The sequence below is a fragment of the Vulpes lagopus genome, chromosome 19 (assembly GCF_018345385.1).
Source record: "Vulpes lagopus strain Blue_001 chromosome 19, ASM1834538v1, whole genome shotgun sequence".
In the NCBI taxonomy this organism is placed as follows: Eukaryota; Metazoa; Chordata; class Mammalia; order Carnivora; family Canidae; genus Vulpes; species Vulpes lagopus.
The window spans coordinates 50,308,267-50,335,639 of NC_054842.1; the positions used below are offsets into that span (position 1 = coordinate 50,308,267).

Consider the following 27,373-nt stretch of genomic DNA (forward strand, 5'->3'; position numbering starts at 1 on the left):
CTGCTTCTCCCTCTGCCTGTGTGTCTGCCTCTCTCTCTCCCTCTCTCTGTGTCTCTCATGAATAAATAAATAAAATCTTAAAAAAAAAATCAATCAATGTAACTTGCAACATTAACAAACTGGAAAAAGCAAAGTCATATAATAATCAAAAGACAGAAAAAGCACTTGGCAACATTCATTCCTCATCAAAACAGGAAGGAATAGAGGGGAACTGTCTCAACTTGAAAAAGGGAATCTATGAAAAACCCACATGGTATGTATATATTATGTTTTCCCTCTAATACCATGGTTCTAGTGATATCGGACTCAGAAATTTGGGAAGTTTTGTTCCCAAAACTTCTTGAGTTTGGGACCCAACATGCCATCTAACATCTAACTGGGGATTTGCAGAGCAGTATGGATCTGGAGCTCAAAAGAGAGAGCTGTCATAGAGTCTATTGAAGGATATTTTAAAACTATTAAAAAAAATAAAACTAGTTTTTATTTTTTAAGCAAGTCCCGCAAGGAAACATAGGTGAAGAGTAAGATGAGAAGAGGATAGGGAATGGAAATATTGAAGAAAAGCAATACTTAAGCCTCCACCTGGAGGATATAGAAAGAGGAACAAGAAAAGGTGACTTAGTGTCAACTATCATAAAAAAAAAAAAAAAGACCAAGAACAATCTTATAGTGAAAGGACACCTCTTTGATACACTGTAAGAGAAATCCAGTTTCAAGGAAGAAGGAAGGGTCAACAGAGTCCAAAGTTGCAGAAGGGCTTTAGATATAAGGACGTTCTGGTTGTTGGGGATATGCTTAGCCATAAACACAGGTGACCACTAGAATATATTTAAAATAGGCATTATCTGGTATAGATGGGCTTTGGCCAATCTTTAACGTGGGCCCATCTCATTCCATTCCATTGCACTCTGGGTGGATAGTGATGCAAGCTGAGGCTCTCCTATTGGTTACTGCATTGTTCTCCCCGATTGCTCATAGAGACCTACCAAGAGAGCACAGTATCCATGGCCTTAGAAACCTCAAGTGTCCATTTCTCAGCTCAAAAAAGGGTAAGTGAAATACTTTCGTTGACCGGGAGGCCCGCTAGGATTCGGGGCCTTTGTTCCTGACAGTAAGAACTGTCTATCCTTTCCCCCATCAGGTACCTGCCACCTCCTATTCCGAGAGGCCGAATGAGCCTCGATTACTTTATTAGCGAAAAGGTGAATAAGAACACAAGTCCTGCCTCACTACCTCCGCGAAATAGCTTAGAATAAAATGAAAAAAAAATTTTTTTTAAAAGTCTGAGTCGTCTTACTCCGGCTCCTTGATACCTGGGGCCTGACACACAGCGTGGGCTCCGCAAGGGGCCGCATCATAGTAATTGAATATTTGTTAAAAGGCTTCTTTAATCTGGAAGCCGTGCCAAGTGTCATTCATTCCCCCAACCCTCATTTAGGTTCCCAGGCCGCCAAATTTATTTTATTTTATTATTTTATTTTATATTTTATTTTATTTATTTTATTATTTTATTTTATTTTATTTTATTTTATTTTATTTTTTTTTTTTTATTTTTATTTTATTTTTTATTATTAATTTTCTTTCCAGGCGGCCAAATTTAATCTCTCATCTTGGCGGTCTCCAAAGAGTAGCTGGGGGCTGCAGCCCATCTAAATAACGCTGGGTGCTGTGCAAGCAGAGCCTCGGGCCAGTGCCCCGGCCCAGCGCCCCACCAGACCGCGGCGCCCAGCCCCCTTCTCGTGCACATCCCGCCCCCGCCGTAGAACTTTTGCAGAGACGCGATCACATCTCTCTTCGACGTCCCTCGCGGTGTCACGATGACACTGTCCGTAGCAGCCTTGGCCGACCCCACGCCCCTCCACCTGGGAGGAGGCCCCGCTCCCCGGAGGCTCCCCTCTCCGCTCGCCCAGCCTCTCCCCGGGGTCCAGGGCGGCGACCAGCCCCGCCCCCGCATGCTCCCCGAGGCTCGGGTCGTTCTCAGAGGGGGAGCCCTCGCGGCGGAGGTGGGGCCGCCGCCCGGTGCGGGGGCGGGACGGGAGCGGGGCTGTAAGTCGCGGGCTCCTCCCCTCGGGGCGGGCCGGAGGCGGTGGAGGCGGGGCCTGGCCTGCGGGGGGGCGGGCTCGGCCGGCGAAGGCGGGGCCGTGCCGTACGGGGGCGGGGCCTGCCGCGCGGGGCGGGGCCTATCGTGCGGGGGGCGGGGCCGGGCGCCGCAGGCCCTTCCTCCCGCGGGCGGGCAGGCCGGAGCGACCGCAGCTTGTCTTCCAGGAGGCGGAGTCGGCGGCGGGAAGGGACCTGGGGGCGTGGCCTGCCGTGCGGGGGCGTGGCCTATCGTGCGGGGGGCGGGGCCGGGCGCCGCAGGCCCTTCTTCCCGCGGGCGGGCGGCCCGAGCGACCACAGCTGTCTTCCCGGAGGCGGAGTCGGCGGCGGGAAGGGACCTGGGGGCGTGGCCTGCCGTTCGGGGGCGTGGCCTATCGTGCGGTGGGTGGAGCCGGGCGGGCAGGCCCGAGCGGCCCTGGGCTTCTCTTCCTGGAAGCGGACCTCGGCGGCGGGAAGGGACCCGGGGGCGTGGCCTGCCGCGCGGGGGCGTGGCCTATCGTGCGGGGGGCGGGGCCGGGCGCCGCAGGCCCTTCTTCCCGCGGGCGGGCAGGCCCGAGCGACCACAGCTCGTCTTCCCGGAGGCGGAGTCGGCGGCGGGAGGGGACCGGGGCGGGGCCGGGCGTGGAGGGCCCCTCCCCGGAGGCGGGCTCGCTTGGCGGCGGCGGCCCCGCGGTGTCCGCGGTCTGGCTGCGGAGCCCGACGCGCTGTGGCTCCGCCCCGTGGCCGGCCGGGGCGGAAGCGGGAGGCGGGGGCGGGGGCGGGGGCGGGGGCGGCGTGCGCGCTGTGGCCTCCTCTCCCGCGGCGCTGGGGCCCGCGCTCCGCGGCGGCTGCTGGATCCGGCTCCTCGCGGCGCCCGCCGCTCCCGCACAGGCCTCGCCCCCGAGCCCCGGCCCGCGGCGCCCGCCCCCGGCCCCCCGCCCGGCCCCGATGGCTCTGTGCAACGGAGACTCCAAGGTCAGTGTCTGGCGCCGAAGCCCCGCGCCCTCCCCCGGCCCGTCCGCGCGGCCCCGCGAGCCCGGGTCGGGGCCTGGGGCAGGTGCTTTGTTGATCGCCGGCCGCTCGGGGTGGCTGCGGCCGCCGGCCCCGGCGTCGGGAGGGCGTCAGCTCCCCGCGGCCGCCTCGCCGGCCCTCGCCGGCCCTCGCCTCCCCCGCTGGGCGGCGGGCGCGGAGCCCGGGAGCGCGGCCGCAGGGCGGCGGGCGGCGGGCGGCGTGTGCGCCTGGGGCCCCCTCGGGAGCCTGGCGGCCTTTGTGGACGGCCCGCGCCCGCGGGGAGCGCCCGCCTCGGGTCTGCCCGCCTCCCGCTTTCCCGCCTGCCCTCGGCGAGGCCCTCCGCGTCCCCGGCCGCCGGCCTCGGGGTGCTCGGCGGCGAGGCCGCGTGAATGCACCCCCGCCCCGGGGGCCGCGCGGGTCAGTTCCCGGGGGCCCGGCTCGCCCGCGCCGCCGCCCTCCCCCTCGGCCTCCCAGGCCGTGCATCCCCCCCAGCCCCCGTGCATTCCTCTGCTCCCCCCGTGCATCCCCTCGTGGATCCCCCTCCCGGCCCCGGTGCATCCCCCTCCTCCCCACGTGCATTCCCCCCCGGGCCCCCGTGCATCCCCCTCCTCCCCACGTGCATCCCCCTCCCCCCCACGTGCATCCCCCTCCCCCCCGTGCATCCTCCTCCTCCCCCCGTGCATCCCCCTCCTCCCCACGTGCATTCCCCCCCGGGCCCCCGTGCATCCCCCTCCTCCCCACGTGCATCCCCCTCCCTCCCGTGCATCCCCCCTCCCCCTCGTGCATCCTCCTCCTCCCCCCGTGCATCCCCCTCCTCCCCACGTGCATCCCCCTCCCTCCCGTGCATCCCCCCTCCCCCCGTGCATCCCCCCTCCCCCTCGTGCATCCTCCTCCTCCCCCCGTGCATCCCCCTCCTCCCCCCGTGCATCCCCCTCCTCCCCCCGTGCATCCCCCCTCCCCCCGTGCATCCCCCTCCTCCCCACGTGCATCCCCCTCCTCCCCCCGTGCATCCCCCTCCTCCCCCCGTGCATCCCCCTCCTCCCCCCGTGCATCCTCCTCCTCCCCACGTGCATCCCCCCCTCCCCCCGTGCATCCCCCCGCCCCCCGTGCATCCCCCCTCCCCCCGTGCATCCCCCTCCTCCCCACGTGCATCCCTCCGCCCCCGCGCCGCCGCCGAGGCCCGGGGAAGTGGGGGGCCCCGGGCTGCTGGGAAAGTCGCTCATTGCCGCGGGCGCTCCGGAGCGCGGTGGGGTCGCCGGAGCGCCCCCCCCCCCCCGCCCCGACCCTCTCCTTGCGTCTCTGCTGCACCTTCGCTTTCACTTGCGTTTTTCAAATTTCCGTTGGGTCGGAGTTTCCAGACCGTCCCAGCGGGGGGGGTGCGCGGGGTCGCCTGGGCCCACGGGCGGGGCCGGGTCTCCGGGGGGGCCGCCCTGAGTCGCCTCCAGGTGTGCGGCGTTGGACGGGCCAGGTGGGAACCGGCGCCCTAAGGTCGTGGTGCCGGGTTGCGGCGCGGCCCTTTCCAGCTGGGCCGTGGGCGCCCCTCCCGCCCCCGCTCGCTGGTGCCCCCAAACCTTCCCGAGCCGTGGGCCGGACAGCTGAGAAGGCGGTAGGAGCGATCCGGCTCCTTTTAAACCGAGAAAACTAGAGTTTGGGCTCCGTGACGCTCCCTCCTCGGGGCTGTAAGGGGCTGAGGACCCCCGAGCGTGCAGCTTCTGACCCCAGGGGCAGTGTTCAGCTCCTCGTGCGGCTCTTTCCTGTACGCGAGCTCCCTTGCAAAGCACTTTTCTCCCTTTTGAGACCTACGAACTCCTCTCCGTGCTGGTAGAGGAAATGACTGTGCTCCTGGGAGGTCTCAGACCTAATTTGCAGGCTTTGAAAAATATGAAGTGAGTGATTCGAGAAAGGGTATTTTCACCGAATTAACCGGCAGCAGAAAGTTCAAGGCTCAGTTTCCAAATTTATTTGTCTCAGGAGTATGGAGCATAAAGTTTTTTTTTTTTTTTTTCCCTAGTTGATATTTTTGTCTGTTTTGTTTAACCTGCGTTGAGCCTTGATCAGTTTGATATATTTGAGCCTCAACAGAATTGCTGGTTAATTTTTTTTTTCTGGTATATGAAAATTTATTGTCCTGTTTTTACCACCAAAACTTATGATCTTGGTCTTTCCTTCTTGCCTTTGTACAAGGCCAGGAGAGAGACATTGGCTACTTTGACAACTTTAAAGCCAAATCCAGGAATGTCACCTACAGCATGACCTTTGCGACCAAATCCAGCCACCAGAACCTCATCATTTTCCTCAATAAAGTTCAAACAACCATCATTGGGTACAAAGGCTGTGATCTTTGCCGTTCAAGGTCCTTGATGTTTTATAGCCTACTCAAGCATGTGTACTTTTTTTTTTTTTTGAATAACAATTAGATGTGAACTGAATTGGAAGCACCTTCAGGAGGAGTCATCAGGGAAATAACCTGTTTCATCAAATCTATTATTATTTAATGTCCTTAATATTAAACCATGATATGTCATTGATCCTAAGAAACATTTCCGGTAAAGAGGTGGGTAAACATGGGATAACGTGCATAATAAAGTAGGTGAAATGAGATACTTCTGAGAAGTCCATCTGGAAATCTGAGTAGGCATCTCTTTTCCATAGTTTACCACCAAACCACCCTTCCCTCTGGAGTGAAGTACACTCACTGTTCCCAAGCTCACTATGTGCATCAGTTGTGGCTCTGACAGTTGTGTGTAAATCCTGGTTCATAAATTAAAGCGGAAGGAAAGAGCTGATTTTGATCCCTATTCTGGTACATTCAGTTTGTATCAGGATTTTCTAAAATGACATTTCTGCATGATACAAATTAGGAAGAGACCTAATCTATAAAAGCATTTGGGCTAATTGATTAACCAAAGCAGAGGTTATTGTTTGCTTAGTTAAGTTGATATAATGTTATTAAGAAGTTAAGATCTTATTTATTTTATTTTTTTAAAATATGGAACGCTTCATGAATTTGCGTATCATCCTTGCGCAGGGGCCATGCTAATCTTCTCTTTACCGTTCCAATTTTAGTATATGTGCTGCCGAAGTGAACACAGTTAAGATCTTATTTAATGGTTTATTTATTTATTTATTTATTTATTTATTTATTTATTTATTTATTTTTTTATTTATGATAGTCACAGAGAGAGAGAGAGAGAGGCAGAGACACAGGCAGAGGGAGAAGCATGCTCCATGCACCAGGAGCCCGACGTGGGATTCGATCCCGGGTCTCCAGGATCGCGCCCTGGGCCAAAGGCAGGGGCCAAACCGCTGCGCCACCCAGGGATCCCTAATGGTTTATTTAAAAACTTTTTTACAGCTACTCAATGTTATTATAAATACCATATAGGTCAAATATTAGACGTAGTAACTACTTTCTGTTTTATTAGAGCAGGATTATCAGAATAGTGTTCTTTGGGCTACTGGTCAACTCCCACTTTTTGGCCTTATCCAAGCCTCAGACTCTTGGTTGGAGAAGTAGGACTTGCTCCATCACTTTTACTGAGATGTTGACTACAGTAAATCATACTTGGATTAGAGATGTTTTATAAGTTGATTACATGTGATATAGAATCTTTAATGACTTGTGTTAAACTTTTTTTTTTCTTGTGTTAAACTTTTAAAGTTGGCATTTTTTACACTTAAGTTTTTGAATCCAGTTGAAAGATTACGAGATTTTTTTTTTAGCCTGGGATGCATAGAGTATTAAACAACTGTACTTTTATGGTAACCCTATAGAACATATTTTTAAAGATCAAAGATGATTTTTTTTTTGCTTCATATTAATATATTCATCTAGGGGTTCACTCAGTGAAGCACCTGACTCTTGATTTCTGCTCAAGTCATTCAGAATTTCAGGGGTGTGAGCCCTGCATCAGGTTCTACCCTGGGCCTGGAACCTCCTTCAGATTCTCTCTCTCTGCATATTGCTACTGATTAAGTGGCTCTGGTATCTCAGAAAGATAGTGCCTTAAGATGTGATATTAATATAAATCAGAATTCATGAATACAAGAAAAAAATCTCTTCTTCTTCCCTTCCCTTCTTTAAAAAAAAAATCTTGGGATCCCTGGGTGGCGCAGCGGTTTGGTGCCTGCATTTGGCCCAGGGCGCGATCCTGGAGACCCGGGATCGAATCCCACATTGGGCTCCCGGTGCATGGAGCCTGCTTCTCCCTCTGCCTGCCTGTGTCTCTGCCTCTCTCTCTCTCTCTCTATCATAAATAAATAAAATAAAAAAAAATAAAAATAAATCTTCATCTAGAATGTAAAAGCTGTTACAGACAAAAGGAATAGTTTTTATGGTTTCCTGTTCTTAAAAGATTTTGAAATTCCTCCAGGAACCTCAGATAGCCTTGTCTTTAGCTGGGCCAACTTGTTACTTAAGGAAGATAATTGTTTTTTAAGTATTTTTTTTTAAATGTAGGCTTGTTCTGTGCCTATTCAAATGTATTTTTTTTTTAAGATTTTATTTATTCATGAGACACACAGAGAGAGAGAGAGAGAGAGAGAGAGAGAGAGAGAAAGAGGCAGAGACACAGGCAGAGGGAGAAGCAGGCTCCATGCAGGGAGCCTGACCTGGGACTCGATCCCAGGTCTCCAGGATCAGGCCCTGGGCTGAAGGCGGCGCTAAACTGCTGAGCCACCTGGGCTGCCCTCAAATGTATTTGATACTTTTTAAAAGATTAATCATATTCCAAATTATGCTGTTTAAAGTGATGAATAATTATTTGCTAACCAGAATTACCTCTGTTATGGTGCTTACAGTGTCTTCACATTTCCTTCTAACCTAAACTGTTTAGATGCTCAAAATGAATGAAGTTCTTAGGGGTAAAACATAATTCTGAAGCACTTTGTGAATCAGCAGAAGAGTAATCCATTCTTAGAATTTCGAATCTTTGTATAGCATATGTAATTCTGGGTTGTGCTAAATATTTTTTCCTGCTCATTGTGAAGTAGAGCTGTTTCTATATTTGCTTAAGAATCACAGTGGTTTGGGACGCCTGGGTGGCTCAGTGGTTGAGTATCGGCCTTGGGCCCAGGGCATGACCCTGGGGTCCTGGGATCAAGTTCCGCATCAGTCCCTCCTTACTCCTGTTTCCCACTGATCCAGCCAATGGTTAGCCTAGAGGTTTGGGGCATCTTGCAAGCTGAGCAATGGTTGCGGCACTCAGGACTGGATAGAATTAGCTACCCCTGGATGCCTGTGTCCAAGATCAGGAAAGGATCTGGAAAAAGAAATGGGATATCAGTGGTTGCCTTTCAGATTGAACCTGAAGTTGGAAGTGAGAACTCTGTTCATTGCACCTGTACTATCCACAAATCTAGACACGACCATGGCAGAAGTAGAAGGATAAAGCGGAAGTGTAACAAACCCATCCTATGGTACTTTACTGCACTGACTCATAAGAATATGTTAAAAAATGAAGAATATGATATAAATGGGTAAGTGTGGGAATAATAGGTGTAAATTAGGACAGTTCTGGGCAAACTGGGCCATGTGGTCACTCTAGATACAGAGCACATATTGCCCTGAGTTTGGATCTTGATTTCAGCAGTGACATCTATTTAAAATTTGGCTGAAATTCAATTCTAATATATATATTAGAATAATTATTTCTGAGCTAATAACTTGTGTTTATAAAATTCTTAAAAATTGTCAGATTACTTTTTTTTTTTTTTTTTTTTAAAGTGAGAGCAGTGTTGAAATCAAAAGGTAAAATAATTTGCTCTAACCTACCAAAACCTTTGCAGGGGATATTTCCCAAACTTCTTCTTTTTTTTTTTTTTAAAGATTTTATTTATTTATTCATGAGAGACACAGAGAGAGAGAGAGAGGCAGAGACGCAGGCAGAGGGAGAAGCAGGCTCCATGCAGGGAGCCCAACATGGGACTCGATCCCAGGTCTCCAGGATCAGGCCCTGGGCTGAAGGCGGCGCTAAACTGCTGAGCCACCCAGGGATCCCTGGACATTGGATTTTGTTTACTCTTTGTATATTATGGATAATGCTGCTGTGAATCATCTTGTGCTAGTTTTTGTGTAGACCTAAGTTTTCATTTTTTTTTGGAGATATACCTAGAGGTGGAATAGTAATTTAACCTCTTGGTGAACTGTCAGACTTTCCAAAGTGGCTGTAATACTTTACATTTTTGTCAGCAGTGTATTAGGTTCTAATTTCTCCACATTTTTGCCAACACTTGTCCTTTTTTAAAAAAGGATTCTATCCATTCATTTGAGGGAGAGACGGAGAGGGGGAGAGAGCCAGTGCACACACATTTACAAGCAGGGAGAGGGAGAGGAACAGGCAGACTCCCCAGTGAGCGGAGCAGGAAGCTGGTTGTGGGGCTTGATCCCAGGGTCCGGGGTTCATGACCTGGACCTTAGTCAGGCAGCTAACTGAGCCACCCAGGCACCCCAACACTTGTCTTTTGGGTTACAGCCATCCTAGTGGGTGTAAAGTGGTATCCCATCGTGATTTTGATTTCTCATTTCCCTAATGACTGATGATGTTGAATATCTCTTCATGTGCTTATTGTCCATTTGTATATTTTCTTGGGGGAAATGTCTATTCAGATCATTTGCTCATCTTTGTTGTTGTTGTTTTTTTTAAAGATTTATTTGTTTATTCATGATAGAGAGAGAGAGAGGCAGAGACACAGGCAGAGGGAGAGGGAGAAGCAGGCTCCATGCAGGGAGCCTGATGCGGGACTCGATCCCGGGACTCCAGGATCACACCCTGGGCCAAAGGCAGGCGCTAAACCGCTGAGCCACCCAGGGATCCCCATTTGCTCATCTTTGAAAGCGGGTTACTTGTCTTTTTATTGAGTTGTAAGAGTTCTTTATTCTACCGACAAGTTTTTTTTTCTTTTTTTTTTTTTTTTTTTACCGACAAGTTTCTTATCAGAAAGTACACTTTGCAGATATTTTCTGCTATTCTATGGGTTTTTACTTTCTTAATGGTGTCCTCTGATGTATAAAAGCTTATAATTTAAAAAAAAGGCTTATAATTCTGATGAAGTTCAACTATTTTCCTTTGTTACTTATCTTTATCTCATCCAAGGAGCATTTTATCGGGGAGGGGGGAATTTCAGGTTTTTATTTAAATTCTAGTTGTTAGCATGGAGTGTGATATTAGTTTCAGGAGTAGAATTTAGTGATTTGTCACTTATATATAATACTCAGAGCTCATCACAGCAAGTGCCCTCTAATACCCATCACCCATTTAGCCCATCCTGCTCACCTCCCCTCTAGCAACCCTCAGTTTGTGCTTTATAGTTAAGAGTCTCTTTTACGGTTTGCCTCCTAAGGAGCATTTCCTAATGATCTTGAATCTTCTGTAATTGCCTTTACTTTCTTCTAAAAGCTTTATAGCTTTAGCTCTTATATTTGGGTCTTTGATCCATTTTGTTGAGAGACCCTAAGTTACACTTTGGTGGAACATTTTCATACTGTTGCATTATTGTCATGAACTGTGAGAGATGCCCCCCCCAACTCTGACATATGAGGGGTAAAATGAAGTACCAGACTTCCAGCTTTAGGCTGCAGAGATAACTTTTTAAAAGGTAATTAAAGGTGATTAGGAATAAAAGTGTAAACTTTTAATGGGTGGTTAATTGGATGCTTAACCCACTTAAGCAGATTTAACCTGATGGAGGCTGGTTCTGTAATGGAGTGACTCCTAGGTCGGAGAGGACGACTCTTAGGTCGGAGAGGACGTGGGCCTGGTTTTGACACTGGCAGCGCTTGGCCGTCTGAGGCCCTGAAGGCCGAGGGCAAACAGTTGCTTATTGCCGCTTTGTTTCAGCTTGTGGAGACGGTTTGAAAAAGGTCACTAATGGGTATTTTGTTTGCTTGTTTTTACTCAGTTTAGCAGAATGTCCATAGCCGAAGTGTCCCAGGTCTTCAAGTGTACGGTGGGGCTTTTGGCAAACGTGTACACCTGTGTTCCTGCGTGTCCCTTGGCTCCGCCAGCAGCAACCACTCTTCCCTTTTCGGTAGCCAGACATTAGTTTTTCTGCTTTTGAACTTTATATGAATGGAACCATACAGTGATTTTTTTGGCTTCTTTCACTCAGCATAATGTTTTTGAGATTTATCTAAGTTGTTGTATCAGTAGTTCGTTTGTATGGTTGCATCGTATTCCACTGTAGGATACACCAGAATTTGTTTATCCATTCGCATGTTGATGGCCGTGTGGCCTGTTACCCAGTTTTGTGGGCATAGATATTTAATATTCTTGGATAAGTACCAAAGCGTGGAATTGTTGGGTCAGAGGACAGCTCTTTATAGGTTTTGATATTTTCTGTTTTGTACAGTTGAGAATATTTAGGTTATAATAATCTACTCGATGCCTGGAAGAGATAAACATTGGTCAAGTAAAATAAACTTTTAAAACATTGCATCATGACACTTTATCCTTAGGAGTATTTTTAAAAGTACCTTGTTCAGCTGTATTTTAATGGAAATAGGATGTGGTTTGTGGGCAAACAGGCTACTTTTAGATTGGCTTTATAAACATGTGCCAGTAGAAATGAACAACTTCTTCATTTGATGATAGCAATCTGAATTTTATTTTTTAAATATTTATTTATTTTAAAAGATTTTATTTATTTATTCATGAGAGACAGAGGGAGAAGCAGGCTCCCTGTAGGGAGCCTGATGCGGGACTCGATCCCAGGACCCTGAGATCATGAGCTGAGCCAAAAGGCAGATGTTCAACCGTTGAGCCACTCAGGTACCCCAGCAATCTGAATTTTATTTTTATTTATTTATTTATTTATTTATTTATTTATTTGTTTATTTATTTATTTTTAAAGATTTTATTCACTTATTCATGAGAGACACAGGCAGAGGGAGAAGCAGGCTCCATGCAGGGAGCCTGATATAGACTCGATCCCAGGACCCTGGGATCACGCCCTGAGCCAAAGGCAGACACTGGGCGACTGAGCCACCCAGGTGCCCCTATATTTTCAGGTGTTTAATAACATTCTTGTCAGCTTGTCTGTGAGGCATGTTACCCTGGTATGGTCAATTAGGGGTTTACCAGGCCTAGCTCTCCAGAGGTTAATAGTGCCCCTAAGTGGTTCCTCTTTCCTGATGTTTTTCCTTTATTAATTACACCTTGGGAAAAAGATAAGTATGCATTTGTGTTTGGAATTTCCAAAGCTAGAAAATCAGTGTAATGTGTATCTTAAGGACAGTGTCACAGAGAACTATATAGCCATTTTGTGTAATTTTGCCCTCCGTTCTTCTGTACTTCTCTACATGTGGCCGGGGAATGCAAAATCCCAGTAGGTTACGGATTTAGAACCTGCCCTGGGACGCCTGGGTGGCTCAGTGGTTGAGCTTCTGCCTTTGGCTCAGGTCGTGATCCTGGGGTCCTGGGATCGAGTCCCACATCGGGCTCCCCATAGGGAGCCTGCTTCTCCCTCTGCCTCTGTCTCTGCCTCTCTCGTGTGTCTCTCATGAATAAATAAATTTAAAAATAATAATAATAAAAAAAAGAACCTGCCCTGGATGCTTGGGTGTTAAACAGTTTTTGTAAAATTTCACTTTAGCTGGTATGAAACATCTTCAGAAGGATGTGCGATACCGATTTGTTGCTGACCAGGGTGTGAGTCCGCTCAGCCTTGCTGAGCTCCTCTACTTTCACCCTTCTGGGGCCTGCGAGGCTCGTGGTTGCGCGACGGCGGAGGCGCAGGATGCAGGTGGCGGAGGCGCAGGATGCAGGTGGGGTCGATCCGGTGGCCTGACGCTCTTCTCCTTTCGGCCCTCGTTCCGTCGGTCAAACAGTCTCCTGGTTGAGCCCAGTGTCAATGAGGAAATATATTCTGCCTAACGCGGGATGAGCTGCAAAGTCACATAGAAACGGCAGAGAGGTGGGGAACAGTGAAGAGTTAGGGCCACTGGTGGAGTCTGTGACACACGGAGCATTAAGAACAGGCGTCAGGAGAGCGCAGAGCGCAAGGCCCTGACCATAACCAGCGCACCGGGTACAAGCGCGGTCAGACTCCCTTCATCTGCTGGCGTGTGCTCGCAGGGACAGTGACTTCCATACTCTCTATTTTGTACATTAAGATCAAGTGTTGCCCACTTATCCGTTTATTATCAAGTTTCTCATTAGTCTTTCCCCTAATGATCTTAACAGCCGATGCCTAGTTCAGTGCTTTCCACCAATCTGCTGGAAAGAACCATTTTTAAAAATTTCAGTTCACCAGTGCTGCTAATGCAGTAAATTTTTAGACAAATGATTGGGATCCCTGGGTGGCTCAGCGGTTTGGCGCCTGCCTTTGGCCCAGGGCGCTATCCTGGAGACCCGGGATCGAATCCCACATCGGGCTCCCGGTGCATGGAGCCTGCTTCTCCCTCTGCCTGTGTCTCTGCGCCTCTCTCTCTCTATCTCTCTCTCTGTGACTATCATAAATAAATAAAAATTAAAAAAAAATAAAAAAAATTTTTAGACAAATGAGGGATCCCTGGGTGGCTCAGCGGTTTGGCGCCTGCCTTGGGCCCAGGCTGTGATCCTGGAGTCCCAGGATTGAGTCCCATGTTGGGCTCCCTGCATGGAGCCAGCTTCTCCCTCTGCCTGGGTCTCTGCCTCTCTCTCTCTCTCTCTCTCTCTGTGTCTCTCATGAATGAATGAATAAATTAATAAATAAATAAATACTGAAAAAATTTTTAGACAAATGAAATTTAAAAATCTGTATGTGCTGTCGAAGTGAGCACTGAAATTTAAAAATCTAAAACATAGTACATAAAAGCCCCAATTCTTTTTTTCTTTTCTTTTTTAAAAAGATTTATTTATTTATTTAATACAGATACAGAGAGAAAGAGAGAGGGAGGCAGAGACACAGGCAGAGGGAGGAGCAGGCTCCATGCAGGAAGCCCGATGTGGGACTCGATCCTGGGTCTCCAGGATCACGCCCTGAGCCGAAGGTGGCGCTAAACCAGTGAGCCACCCGGGCTGCCCCAAAGCCCCAATTCTTATTGTAGATTGGGCAGAAATAAAGGTATTTTATCAACTTGTTATATAACTATGTGAATGCTTACAGAGAATTTATGTACCTTTTTTTTTTTTTTAAAGATTTTATTTATTCATGAGAGACACACGGAGAGAGGCAGAGACACAGGCAGAGGGAGAAGCAGGCTCCGTGCAGGGAGCCCGATGTGGGACTCGATCCCGGGTCTCAAGGATCACACCCTGGACTGAAGGCAGCACTAAACCACTGAGCCACCCGGGCTGCCCTTATGTACCTTTTATTATGAACTAGTCACAATCTGCATATCAGTATGGGTCCTTTCGTGAGCCATACACAGTAGCTTAGGTCTATTATTTTATTAAGGGTTGCAAAATGGTGATACTCTAATTCTGTTTTTCCTGGAATTATTTTATTTATTTATTTATTTATTTATTTATTTATTTATTTATTTATTTATTTATAAAAATTTTATTTATTTATTCATGAGAGACACAGAGAGAGAAAGAGGCAGAGACACAGGCAGAGGGAGAAACAGGCTCCATGCAGGGGAGCCTGACATGGGACTCGATCCCAGGTCTCCAGGATCATGCCCCAGGCCAAAGGCGGTGCTAAACCGCTGAGCCACGGGGGCTGCCCCTCCTGGAATTATAAAGAACTTTCATCAACTATACAGTTACTTGTGGTAGAGTTCATACTGGAAACACCGGATGCATGCTTGATTCCTTCCCATTACTTTCACCAGTTTTTAAATTTAAAAAAATCTTTGAAAGGATTTTATTTATTCATTTGAAAGAGAGACAGTATGAGCATCTGGGAGAAGCAGAGGCAGGCGGAGAAGCAGACTCTCCACTGAGCCGGGAGCCCTGCTCTGATGGGCTCTGTCCCAGGACCTGGAGATCATGACCTGAGCCAAAGGCAGATGCTTAACCATCTGAACCATCCAGGTGCCCCACTTCACCAGTTTTGTGAGTAGTTTTTTCAAGTTTTATTATTTGCAACACAATGTAGTTCAGGCACATATTACAGTAGAAAGGGCCACATATAGAGGGGAGATTGGGTTCATGAAGTAGAATAGTAGCATCTTGAAAAATGAGCCATGTGCTGAATACCTGGGTAATTGTGACATTTGCTTAAACTTAATGTTTTTTCCTTAAAAAATGTATAGATTTTTCCTAAGCTAAAATTCCTTTAAGGTATTTTAGGAGTAATAATTATGTGAGATGCAAAATTGGATCTCTTCACAAACTCAGTATATTTAGCTCTTTGATTATCTTTCATTTGCACATGAAAAGTGTTGTCTTGAGGTCCTCCAAAGAGGGGCGCTGAAATTTGGGAATAAATCTGTGTTATTTCTATTTCTCTGTTTACATTTTTGCAAAGAACCTTTGGGGCTTGTTCATGTGACTAGGTCCACATATGTGCACACATTTAATCACCTTCAAAAGAAGTAGTTTTTGTTGTAATGATTGATTGAGTCACAATAGGAATGCAGTCAGTAGAGAAAACAAAGGGTCAGTATAAAGAAAAAACTTGGGAGGAGTGTAAACTGAGATCCACACAATTCAGAACTTTTCCCTCCAGGCTTCCTGGGTGGGTCAGTTGGTTGAGCATCCGACCCTTTGTTTTGGCTCAGGTCCTGATCTCAGGGTTGTGAGATGGAGCCCTGCATGGAGTCGGCTCGGGATTCTCTCCTTCTCCTTGTGGCCCTCCTGCTCATTCTCTCTCTTTCTCAAATCTTGAAAGGAAAAGTTCTCTTTTAAAAAATATTTTACTAGTATGACAACAGTTGTCGCTGAACGTTGTCTGTGTGTATGTGTGTACACAGCCAACTTTTAGAAAAACACAGATTGATTTGGGCTAATTAATAGTGGTTTAGATTTAGTTAGAGATAACCTTGTTCATTTCTCAGTTACCTAATGTTCACCAATGAATGGAGAAACTACTGTAGTAAAACTTTAAAGGATTTAAAAATCATGAGGTAAGGAATAATATACTTTGATTTTTCACCAACGGTGCCAATTTTCTTAGTTGTTTAATTTAGAATTGGCTACATTTGTCAGATAACATTGCCATAACTTTCTGAAAAGACTTCTTTTAGGATAAGTGAAATCCAAGGGGAAAATAATTAATGATTTCAAAATGTTTAAGCATTGGTATTATAAATTATAATGTTGGACTAAGTTTTTATTTCCCTGCAAGTTAGATAAGAAAGAGAATATAATATAGCCTTGTGGTTCTATTTTCTTACGCGATGTTCATGTGTATAAATTAAATCCATTAGAACTATATTTAGTTTATCTGAGAAAATGGGCTTCCTCAGTCATTCCTGTGGTTAGGGTTTGTGTATGGGGGTCTGTCTTTAAGTGAATGCTAGAAGTAATATTGGAGTCCAAGCTAAACTGCTTTTTAATTCATTGATTTAGAGAGTTCATTCAAACTGTGTTCATTCTGTTTAGCCCTGGTGCCCTTGAACTTGAGCTGTTGGCACTTTAAATTTGTAGAAGATGATTTGCAATGACTTTAAAGAACCAAGAGACAGTTATTCAAAAGCAGATGAAGAAAAAAAAAAAAACCCCAAAAAAACAAAAGCAGATGAAGTTCTAATCAGAAGTACAAATTGATTCAGTATGAATGAAGATGGTGGTGGCTTGGTTCCATAGAACATGTAGAAACAAAGTAGGAGTGATGAATGTACCTACTAAGTGCGTGGAGTCGCATTAGGGAAAAGAATTTTCTCAATGTATGAAGTCAGTAGCAGACCAAGGGCAGTAAGATGCTAAGACAGTAGTTTATGTCACTAGGGACTTGTATTTCCCAGACCTATTGAACACTGAAAACTTGATTGATTGATTGATTGATTGAGAGAGGCAGGAGAGGCAGAGAGGATCCCAAGCAGGCTCCATGCCCAGTGTATGAGCCTGACACAGGGCTCAATTTCACAACCCCGGGATCATGACCTGAGCCGAAATCAAGAGATGGGTATTTGACTGAGCTCCCCCGGGGGCTCTGAGAACACTGAAAATTTAAAAACATTCTAATTCATCGAGGGAATTCCAACAGAAGCTCATAGGTTACATACTCAGATTGAAGGAGATAGAGAAAAATGAACTCACGAATTGAGTGATCATAATTTTTGTTCACAGTGTTTAATGTCTACAAACGTGAAATTCTAGATAAATAGAGCAGAAGTCCGTGATCATAATTTAGGCAAAATGAAACAGTTGAAGATTGGTAAGCATTGCATATACCACTAAATGTGTACGTATAGTATCGTATATTATTGTACCAGGGGATACACATATATATTATACAGCATAGGAGACTTTGGCTCTTTTGAGAATCATCTACCACTTACAGACCCCAAAAATATATGAAATGAATTAGTTTTGGTATGTTTAAGCTTTCTTTTGTGTTTAGTCTGGCTCTTCTAAATTATTTTTTTGACTCGAGTTGTCTAAGAACTGTTTTTCCACACATTTTCTATGCCACCAAGCGCTTTGATGATTCAGCATTTCTTGAGAATGCTCAGTTACTTCTGGAATTTTTTTCCAGGCCATTGACAACTCATTCTGCAAGTTTTGATGCTAGTACTTCCTTGATCTTACCAGAAGATGTCAATGGAAGTTTTTCAGGTAATAACCCGAACTCAGTTCTTCTTCAAATGGTTTTTTTTTTTTTTTTCCCCCAAATGGTTTTTGAATGTTTTGCTGACTGAAATGTTAAGGGGTTGCACTTGTCCAGTGATACTACCAGGAGTAACAACTCACTGCACCTCCAGGGGTCTTACTCAAGTGTTTATAGAATGCATAGAGAAACGACAGACTTGGTGAGTTATATAAAGCTCCAGAATGTCTATCCTAGATGAATTTCAGCCAAGCTCAGCTATATTTCTTTTTGCTGAAATCCTTGGGGCATCTTTCTGCTCTAAGGGAAATTTTCTGAGACACTCTAGGGAATCTCTTTCCCTTGGGGGATTTTATGTCAAATTGTACATAACTATGGCCATGGCATTGACAGCTGTGTCATTGAGCTAATGGAAAATTTAAGATATAGTGTGATTTTAGAGACATCTGGCTTCTTTTATTTGGCATGTCTGAGATTGATTTATCCATGCTTGGATTTTTTTCAGCCAGAGAGGACATTAGCCTCTGTGGGATCATGGAGAGTTTAAAGAGCCATTTAGGGTAAAGAGTAGGTCAAGGTCTTAAAAGGCTTGGAAGGTATTTTGGACTTAATTGAACTTTATTCTAAGGGGAAATCATTTTAGGATTTTAAGCAGGGAGAGGACTTGAAATCAGAATGTATTTCTTTATTTTTTTACTTTTAAGCACATAGGCTTGTTAACCAACTGATCAAAGTCAGGATCACCAATAATGAAAATGACATCATGTCCTTGGCCTTTTGTTACGTCAGGAATAGGCATAATTAATTATATCACCAGTGCAAGATTGTTCCCCAAAAAATGTTTATCTGGAATCTAATCATAAGACTACAAATAGATCCTGGTTGAGGTATATTCTGCAGAAAGCTGGTCTGAACTTTTTTTTTTTAATTTTTATTTATTCATGAGACACACACAGAGGCAGAGACCCAGGCAGAGGGAGAAGCAGGCCCCTTGCCGGGAGCCCGAAGAGGAACTCTATCCTAGGATCCCAGCATCCAGCCCTGAGCCAAAGGCAGATGCTCAACCACTGAGCCACACAGCGCCCTGTCTGAACTTTAAAAAAAAAAAATGTCGTGCCCTAAAAGACTGTAAAAAGGTAAATAGATAGTTCTTGTTGAAGGAGACAATGACAATGTGAGTATAGTATCTGTGGTTTTTGATAGGGTCTGGAATTAAAAAAGAAAAAAGAAAGAAACAGAAAAAATACCTCACAACAACTGAGGGGCACCTGGGTGGCTCAGTTGGTTGAGTGGTGAACTCTTGATTCTGGCTCAGGTCAGGATCTCCCGGTCTAGGATATGCTCCCTGCTCAGGGGTGTGTGTGTTGCTTCCAGAGTTTCTTTCTGCCTCTCCCCACTGCTTGCAAGCCTTCTCATGCTCATGTCTCAGATAAGTCTTAAAAAACCTATAAAGGACATTATTGGTGACATTTGAGGAAATTTATACTTTTAGTATTAAATTTCTTGGATGTAATTGTGTATTGTAGTTATATAGGGGAATGTCCCTGTTGATAGGAAGTACATGCAGAAAAGTGTTTTGGGGAGAGAAAGATCTATCATTTATTTTCCAAGACTTAAGAGGAAAGGAGTACATATAGATAGAAATAATGCAAATGCGACAAAACATTACTAATGTTGAATTTAGGTGGAGAGTGAGGTTTATTGTGCCATAGTTTATTTAAATTTTTTTTTTTTTAAATAATCTGTACAACTACTGTGGGGTTTGGCCTCATGACCCTGAGATCAAGAGTTGCATGCTCCTCTGGCTGAGCCAGCCAGGCACCCTGTACCGTATTTTCAACCTTTCTGTAAGTTTAAAAGTTTTCAAGAAAAGGAGGGTAGAACAAGCATATAATAAGATCAGGAGCTAGAGAGTCTAACTCTTTGATTTAACCCTTGTAGGCTCAAATTTCGTTCAGTGTTGTGAGATGATTTTTTTTTTTAAAGAAAATCTTCAGTGAAGTTTGTACATTTCTAAAGTACGTAAGATGTGAGATAATTTTCTTTGAAGGAAATGTACAGTTTGTCCCGAGTTAAAGGTGTTGGTGAGTTTAAATAAGTAAATATGCTACTTCCACTAGCCTTTTTGGTAATGAAAGGATTATTGTGGGTAGTTGAGTATCCCAGATGGGGTGTGTGTGTGTGTGTGTGTGTGTGTGTGTGTGTGTGTTGAGGGTGGTTCTTAAAATCTCTTTTAACCCTAAAACTTTCATTTTGGCAACTGAAATCTCTTAAAGTGTCTTTTTGGAGAGCAACTACCTGAGTAGATTTAGTACTGAGAAAATTCACTTTCCAAAATCATTTGTATGGTATATAATACTACTTTTCTCAGACATCAAAATATTCAGTCACATAAGCAAACTTTCTGAAGTAATAAAACTGCTTTTAAATACAAAAATACCAAAATTTAAATAACTTTGAAAGTAGTCTTCCAAAAAAAAAAAAAGAAAGAAAGAAAGAAAGTAGTCTTCCAAAAATATAATGCATATTTATTTACCCACTTTCCTCTTTCTGTCTTTTCCAAGTGCTAATTGTTTTGGGCTTTAAAAAGAGCTACATCTACCTCCTGCTTCTGCCATTGTGTCCCCAGGCAGGTGACATAGTATCTGAGTCTCATCGTCTTCATCTGTAAAATAGAAATACATGTCATTATGAATAAGAAAATGTGTAAAGCACATGAAATAACTAGGTGCAAAGGGAATGTTCCCTTTTTATATGAAAAATCTTTGTATTGTAAAAGAAAACATGGATACAGAAAACTATGCACAGCAAATGTATAGTTGAATGAATTATAAGTCATGCGTGCTTTTTATCCAAAGTATTGAAAGGTTTTTTTTTCTCTAAAGTTCAGTAATTTTGTTAAGCATATGTGTTGGTACAGCGAAGGTTAGCATGGCCCCTGTGCAAGGATGACAGGCAGGCAGATTTGTGAAGTGGTCCCTATTTTTCCATGCAGTGACCTGGATGGAGCTACAGAGCATATTGCTAAGCAAGAGAAGTCAGAGAAAGACAAATATGATTTCACTCATATGTGGAATTTAAGAAACAAAACAAATGAGCAAAGAGTGGGAAAGAGAGAGTAAGGCAAACCAAGAAAACAGACTCTTAACTGTAGAGACTGAACAGATGGTCATGGGAGGGGGGGTGAGGGGTGGGTTAAACAGGTGATGGGGATTAAGGAGTCCAGTTGTGATGAGCACTGGGTGTTGTGTGGAAATGCTGAATCACTAAAGTCTACAAATATTACATTGTTAACTGGAATCTAAATAAAAATGTAAAACAAGAATATTGAAATCGGTCATTCTAGGTTTGTAGTTTAATTTTGATTCCTGTTCTTTTATGCCTTGTATAATTTTCTTAGTATTTTTTTAGTTCGTCTAGAAGTCATACTTTCTAGTTTTGATGTTTCTTTTCTTCTTTTTTTTTGATGTTTCTTTTTGGCTTGCTCTTGTAGGGATGTTTATTCCTTATTCTTTTTTTTTTTTTTTGATCCTGGAGACCTGGGATCAAGTCCCGCATCGGGCTCCCTGCGTGGAGCCTGCTTCTCCCTCTGCCTGTGTCTTTCTCCCTCTCTCTGTGCTTCTCGTGAATAAATAAATAAAATCTTTAAAAAAAATGCATTTAAGTAAAAATTAGTTGATTTAAAGAAATAGACAGTCCTCACCATATAGTAGTCAAATGACCATGAAAAGATTGTGCAAGCTGAAATCATGCGAAGCAGTGTTGTTGTTTATTTTTGAAGAGTATGAGAGTGCATGCACGAGTGTTGCAGGAGGGGCAGAGGGAGAGAATCTTTAAGGAGACTTGCTGAGTGTGGAGCCTGGTACAGACTTGATCTCAGGACCTATGAGATCATGACCGGAGATGAGGCAAGGAGTCTGATGCTTAACTGACTGAGCTACCCAGGCATCCAGAGAATCTTAAGCAGGCTTCAGGCCCAATGCAGAGCTCATTGCCGGGCCTGATCCCACCATCCTGAGATCATGACCTGAGCTGAAATCAAGAATTAGATGCTTAACCGATGGAGCCACCTAGGTGCTCCTCATGCAAAGGAATTTTAATTAATCAGTGGGTTATAGGTTTTAGGTCCTTTAAAATGTTTTTTTTTTTTTTTAAAGGTTTTTTTTTTTTAAATTTTTAAAAAAATTTATTTATGATAGGCACACAGTGAGAGAGAGAGAAGCAGAGACATAGGCAGAGGGAGAAGCGGGCTCCATGCACCGGGAGCCCGACGTGGGATTCGATCCCGGGTCTCCAGGATCGCGCCCCGGGCCAAAGGCAGGCGCCAAACTGCTGCGCCACCCAGGGATCCCGGTTTTAAAATGTTTTGTTAAAACATGGGCAGCCCTGGTGGCCTGGTGGTTTGGTGCTGCCTCCGGTCCAGGGCATGATCCTGGAGACCTGGGATCGAGTCCCGCATCAGGCTCCCTGCATGGGGCCTGCTTCTCCCTCTGCCTGTGTCTCTGCCTCTCTCTCTCTGTCTTTCTCTCTCTCTCTGTGTCTCTCATGAGTAAATAAATAAAATCTTTAAAAAAATATATTTTCTTAAAACATTAAATCTTACTGTTAATTATACAAGTGTAGAGAAATAAAATACTGCAACTGTTTAGTAGAAGTTAAAACTTTAGCACAGTGAGAATTCTGTTTTCTTTGTGAAATTCTGATCGAGACTAGTTTAAACAGTGCTTCGCTTTATATCTTTTCTATGCTTTGAAAAGAGCATATGAGAGAAAAGAGAAATGTTGGTTTTCAACATTTTATCCTTTACAATTGAAAGGTCATGAATATCTCCGAGAATTTCTATAATGTGAATTATTTCCCTAGAGTCACTTTCTCTGGGACATTGACATCCTTTTCATCACAGTTGCTTTCCTCAGTGATGTTGAGAAGTTCGCCTTCACCAGGCTCCTCCGGCTGTGCATTTAGAGCCATTCAGACTGCAGCAGTGTCCACACTGCCGTGGCCACCTATTTCTCCTATAACCTCATTTACATCGGATTCTTATTTCACTTCCGGTGTGTTACTTTTCATTTCTTTGTTACAGTTCCATCTGGGTTGATCCCTTCCCCCTTTGGATTATCCATGGGTTCAAAATGTCCTGTGGATTTATCACTGGGCAACAAGCAGGTAACACAATTTTAGCTGTTGCTTTTGTGTGTCCAATTGCCAGTAAACTTTGAAAGAAGGGACACACTGGTCACTGGTCATAATATTTATTTGTGATGATTTGTGGATTGAAGAGCTGGCAGTGAAGTTTATACTTAGTGTAGAGAACTGGTAACTGAAATCTGAGCCGTGTTGTTGCAGACTCGTGTTAACTAAACCGTGATAGTGATAGAAATCATAACTCAAATTTAGGCACGTTGGTATCTTGCAAAGTGAGAACTCTGCCTACGATGTAAAAACAGTTGTACTTGGATTTGGTAAACAGTATGATAGAGATAAAGGGACTGAAATCTGAGAAATGTACACAGTAGCAAAGTAGTCATTCAAAAACACTTCTTTTTAAAGTCTTTTATTTTTAAGTAATCTCTATACCCAACGTGGGGCTCAGACTCACAACCCTGAGGTCAGGAGCAGACCAAGTCCGCCAGGCGCCCCAGCACGTTCCGTCCCTCTCTCCCCTCCTCCCCCTCCATTCCCTCTCTCCTCTCCTCTCTTTCTTTTTTAAGTAGGTTCCACGCTGGATGCGGAGCTTCCTGCCTGAGTTCAGTGCAGGGCTTGAACTCATGACCCTGAGATCAAGAGCCAGGTGCTTAACCGACTGAGCCACCCAGGCGCTCCCACATTTTCTATTCTTTACAAAAAAGTAAGATTAAGGGATTTTAGATAAATTCTTTAAAGAGTAGTGTTTGTGTGTAGACTAACGGCAAAGGTCTGAAAGGAAACTGTTTTAGCATTTCTTGCACTCTATAAACTTCTTTCTGTGATCTGCTTTTTCGGCACATTCATTGTTCAGTATTTATATGATTAAAATCTTCATTTTTGTGATCTCAGTAATTCTTTCTGGCCTATGGTTTGGTCCATCTCACAAATCCTTTGTGGATGGCTGTTATTGTTGCTTGTTTCACTACTGTAGCAGAAGTGTTAGGGATTTTGTGAGGTCTGCATTTATTTTTTTTCGTATAAATAGAAAGGAAGGAAGGGAATGGAAAGGATTACATAGGTGTGTGAAGGGCTGGCTTACGCTTTTTTATGTGCAGATTTTACAGCTGGAGGCGGAAAATCCCCAGGAATGTTTGTTGTAAACATTTAAAACCTACTGAAGGGTATGAAGAAAAAAAAATTTTAAATCACCTGTAGCTTATCAGTCTCATAAAACCTCCGTTAATATTTTTCTGTTTATTTGTCCGTTGGTATCTTCTTTATACATGCATATACATTCTTTTACTTGATGAAATATTTTAAAATGGGATAATTATATTCTTCTTACAAGTGTTTTTCCGGAGTACATACATTTTTTTAAAGTTTTTTCTTATGTAAAATATACAAAAACAGAATGGAGACTAGACTGAAATGAACACTGTGTACCTTTCATCCGACTTCAGTCATTTCGGTACATAAGTAATCTGGTTTCATCCATACCCACCTACTCTTGCATTAGTTTGAAGTCGGTTCCAGGTAGCTGTTCTAGCATACATAGTTAGCAATTTTACATTTTGCCAAATTGCTTTCCAGAAAAGCATTATCAATGTATAGTTGACAGAGATGAGATTTAAAAAGCCTTTTAAAATTCTGATGTTATGGGTTAGATGCATGTATATATAGCATTTTCTTCCAGCAATACAAAAAAAACCCAATCAGGTGAATTTGAGCATGCTTATACTCTGGCAGCAAACTTTCAGTTCCTCATCAGTGTATCCCTCATAGGAATGCTGTGACTGTTAGATAGGATGACCTTATAATTTATTAGTAAAGCTAGGATGCTTTTGAGATTCAAAGGAGGCACTATTAGTAATAATACCAGTATACCAGGCATAAACTAGGACTATATTTTGGCACAGCTGGGTTGGATACCCACTTTATCAGATAAGCATTTATGTATAAAGGTGACTGTATTATTCAGTAAATGCTGGCTTTTATTAAAGTGTTTATGTATGCCCATCTATGAATATGTATAAAAATCTTCCCTTTAAAAGGTATGCTTTGAATTGGCAACTCAGAGTCCTAGGTTAACAGTTTTTGTTTGTTTGTTTGTTTTTTCTGTGTGGTTTTGGAACTGATAGTGACCACTGTTTTTTAAAGGAGCTCTAAATTTTGTAATTAAGAGGACATTTGCCTTAATATTTGCAGCTGGAGAATGCTGGAGGAGACCTCAAGGATGGCCACCACTATGAAGGAGCTGTTGTCATTCTGGATGCTGGTGCCCAGTACGGGAAAGTCATAGATCGAAGAGTGAGAGAACTGTTTGTGAAGTCGGAAATCTTTCCCTTGGAAACACCAGCATTTGCCATAAAAGAGCAAGGATTCCGGTAGACTTTTCACTTATATTTTCTATGAGATTGAGCTTAGATTGTGGAATTTTTTTTATTAATTTGCTTGGGCACTGAATTTTTTCTTTTTTAAAGGTTTATTTGAGAGAGCAAGAGCGTGTAGGGACAGAGAAAGGGGGAGAGAGAATCTTAAGTAGTCTCCATGCTGAATATGGAGCCTGAGTGGGCCTCTATGAAACCAAGAGTCAGACACTTAGCTGACTGTGCCACCCAGGCGCCCTAGGCACTGAATTTTTTAAATGAATACAAAACCTGCAGTGGATTTTTTTTTTAAATTTTTTATTTATTTATAATAGTCACAGAGAGAGAGAGAGAGAGAGGCAGAGACATAGGCAGAGGGAGAAGCAGGCTCCATGCACCAGGAGCCCGACGTGGGATTCGATCCCGGGTCTCCAGGACCGCGCCCTGGGCCAAAGGCAGGCGCTAAACCGCTGCACCACCCAGGGACCCCCCCCCCCCTTTTTAAGTTTTTTTATTTATTCTGCAGTGGATTTACAAGAAATTTTCTTCCATCGTTCAGATTTTTTTTTTTTTAAGATTTTATTTATTTATTCATGAGAGAGACAGAGAGAGAGGCAGAGACACAGGCAGAGGGAGAAGCAGGCTCCATGCAGGGAGCCCTATGTGGGACTTGATCCCAGGACCCCGGGGTCATGCCCTGGGCCGAAGGCAGGCAGGTGCTAATCTGCTGAGCCACCCAGGGATCCCCCCCTTTTTTTAGTTAAAAAGATTACCCTAATTTTAATTGCACAGTTACAAGAAATTTTCATTTGAATATTAAGTCATTCATTCATCCCAGAGCATTTGATCAAAGGAATATATACAGTGGCTAAAAGAATTTTGTGTCCAATGAGTCTTTTTTTGCCTCCTATCCCCAAGATACTGAGTTTCTAAAATACGAAGATTTCTCAAGTCTAATATAGGGTCTAATTCAACAGCTTATATGCTCAGAACTAGTCAAAATGGTAGCCAACATATATATATATATATTCTTCCTTTAACAATTTCTGGTTAATGCTATACCTTTTCTCATGGAATTGATACTCTTTTTTTAAGAGTGTTACCAGAAGCAAGCAACTGCAGTTTATTACTTTAATTGGGTCTTAGACAATAATGCTGTATTTCTTCCAGGATAACAATGTTAATTATCTTAAAAATGTAATTTTTTTCCATTAGAGAAATGATTAACTTTTAAAGGCTTCATGGACATGTTTATCCTGTGATTCTTGTTTCTGAAATAGAATGGATTGGAAATCAGAAAAGACAGATTGAAATTTAACTGTGTCCTAGTCTTAGGGTACAGTTAAAAACAGTCATCTCCTTTAAACTGTAGAATCTTTAGAGTAAGAAGGGACCCTTGAGTTACTCTAATTCGACTGTCTCAGTTTGCCAGTGAGGAACAGCTTTAGGGAATCAAAACACATGAGAATTCTGAATGGCTCTATGTCACATCTAAACTCCTTTATTTCCTTCACCCCAAAAAGAATATCTCCAGCAAACTAATGTAAGCTAAAATGTTAGAGAATAAGAAGCCAGATACTTGGCAATAGAACGCTAATTATTTTTCCTTGCCACCTGATCATAAACAAATCTTAGGTCCTGCTTGTGTCTAGAGGTTCTTTCTGTGTAGGAGTATAGAACTGTTTTGCTTACTATAATCCTTTCTGCTGGGATATCTATTTGACCATCCTTTTCCTAGAGTATTAGATATTATGAGAAGAGAGACATCTTAACCTACATGTGTCTGGAAGCTTGACCTGCTTCAGATTGGTATTTGGAATGCCTTGTGGCTTATTGGCTTTATAATTGCAAGTTAGTTTCAAAATAATTGCAGGGTAGAACTAGGAGATTCAGAATGAATGATTAGCTCTTCTTAAGAGTTATTGAGATAAGAATTTTCCATAATTGGCTTAAGTACTGCTTGAGTTACAGCCTTGACTAAGTCCATTGCCTTTTCTTTTTAATAGTATTAAGAATCTTATAGTCCTGAGTTGTTTAGCAGATTAATGAGGGATGTTGGGCAGCCCTGGGGTGGTTATCTTTTATAAAATTAAGTGTAACATACTGAAATTCTAGAGGTCTTGATAATTAAGTATGTTTTAAAGAATTTTAGCCTA

General features: G+C 43.9%; 1 protein-coding gene and 2 non-coding genes across 4 annotated transcripts in view; 2 read left to right on the forward strand and 1 right to left on the reverse strand.

The window, feature by feature from the left end:
- Positions 1-2,509: 2,509 nt before the first annotated feature.
- GMPS (guanine monophosphate synthase) overlaps positions 2,510-27,373 on the forward strand; it is a 73,005-nt gene continuing 48,141 nt past the window's right edge. Inside the window, exons 1-3 of one of the 2 annotated variants that reach the window (XM_041734116.1) lie at positions 2,828-3,051; positions 17,653-17,732; positions 25,057-25,235. In XM_041734116.1, coding sequence (XP_041590050.1) covers positions 17,712-17,732; positions 25,057-25,235 — 200 coding nt within the window. In that variant the 5' untranslated portion in view covers positions 2,828-3,051; positions 17,653-17,711. Of the gene's footprint in view, positions 3,052-17,652; positions 17,733-25,056; positions 25,236-27,373 lie in introns of both variants that reach the window. The other variant, XM_041734115.1, reaches the window with a different exon arrangement.
- Positions 6,071-6,177, reverse strand: LOC121479177. The gene has a single exon (XR_005984679.1). It is a non-coding gene; the product is annotated as a U6 spliceosomal RNA (small nuclear RNA).
- On the forward strand, positions 20,606-20,711 carry LOC121479149. Its single transcript, XR_005984665.1, has one exon. It is a non-coding gene; the product is annotated as a U6 spliceosomal RNA (small nuclear RNA).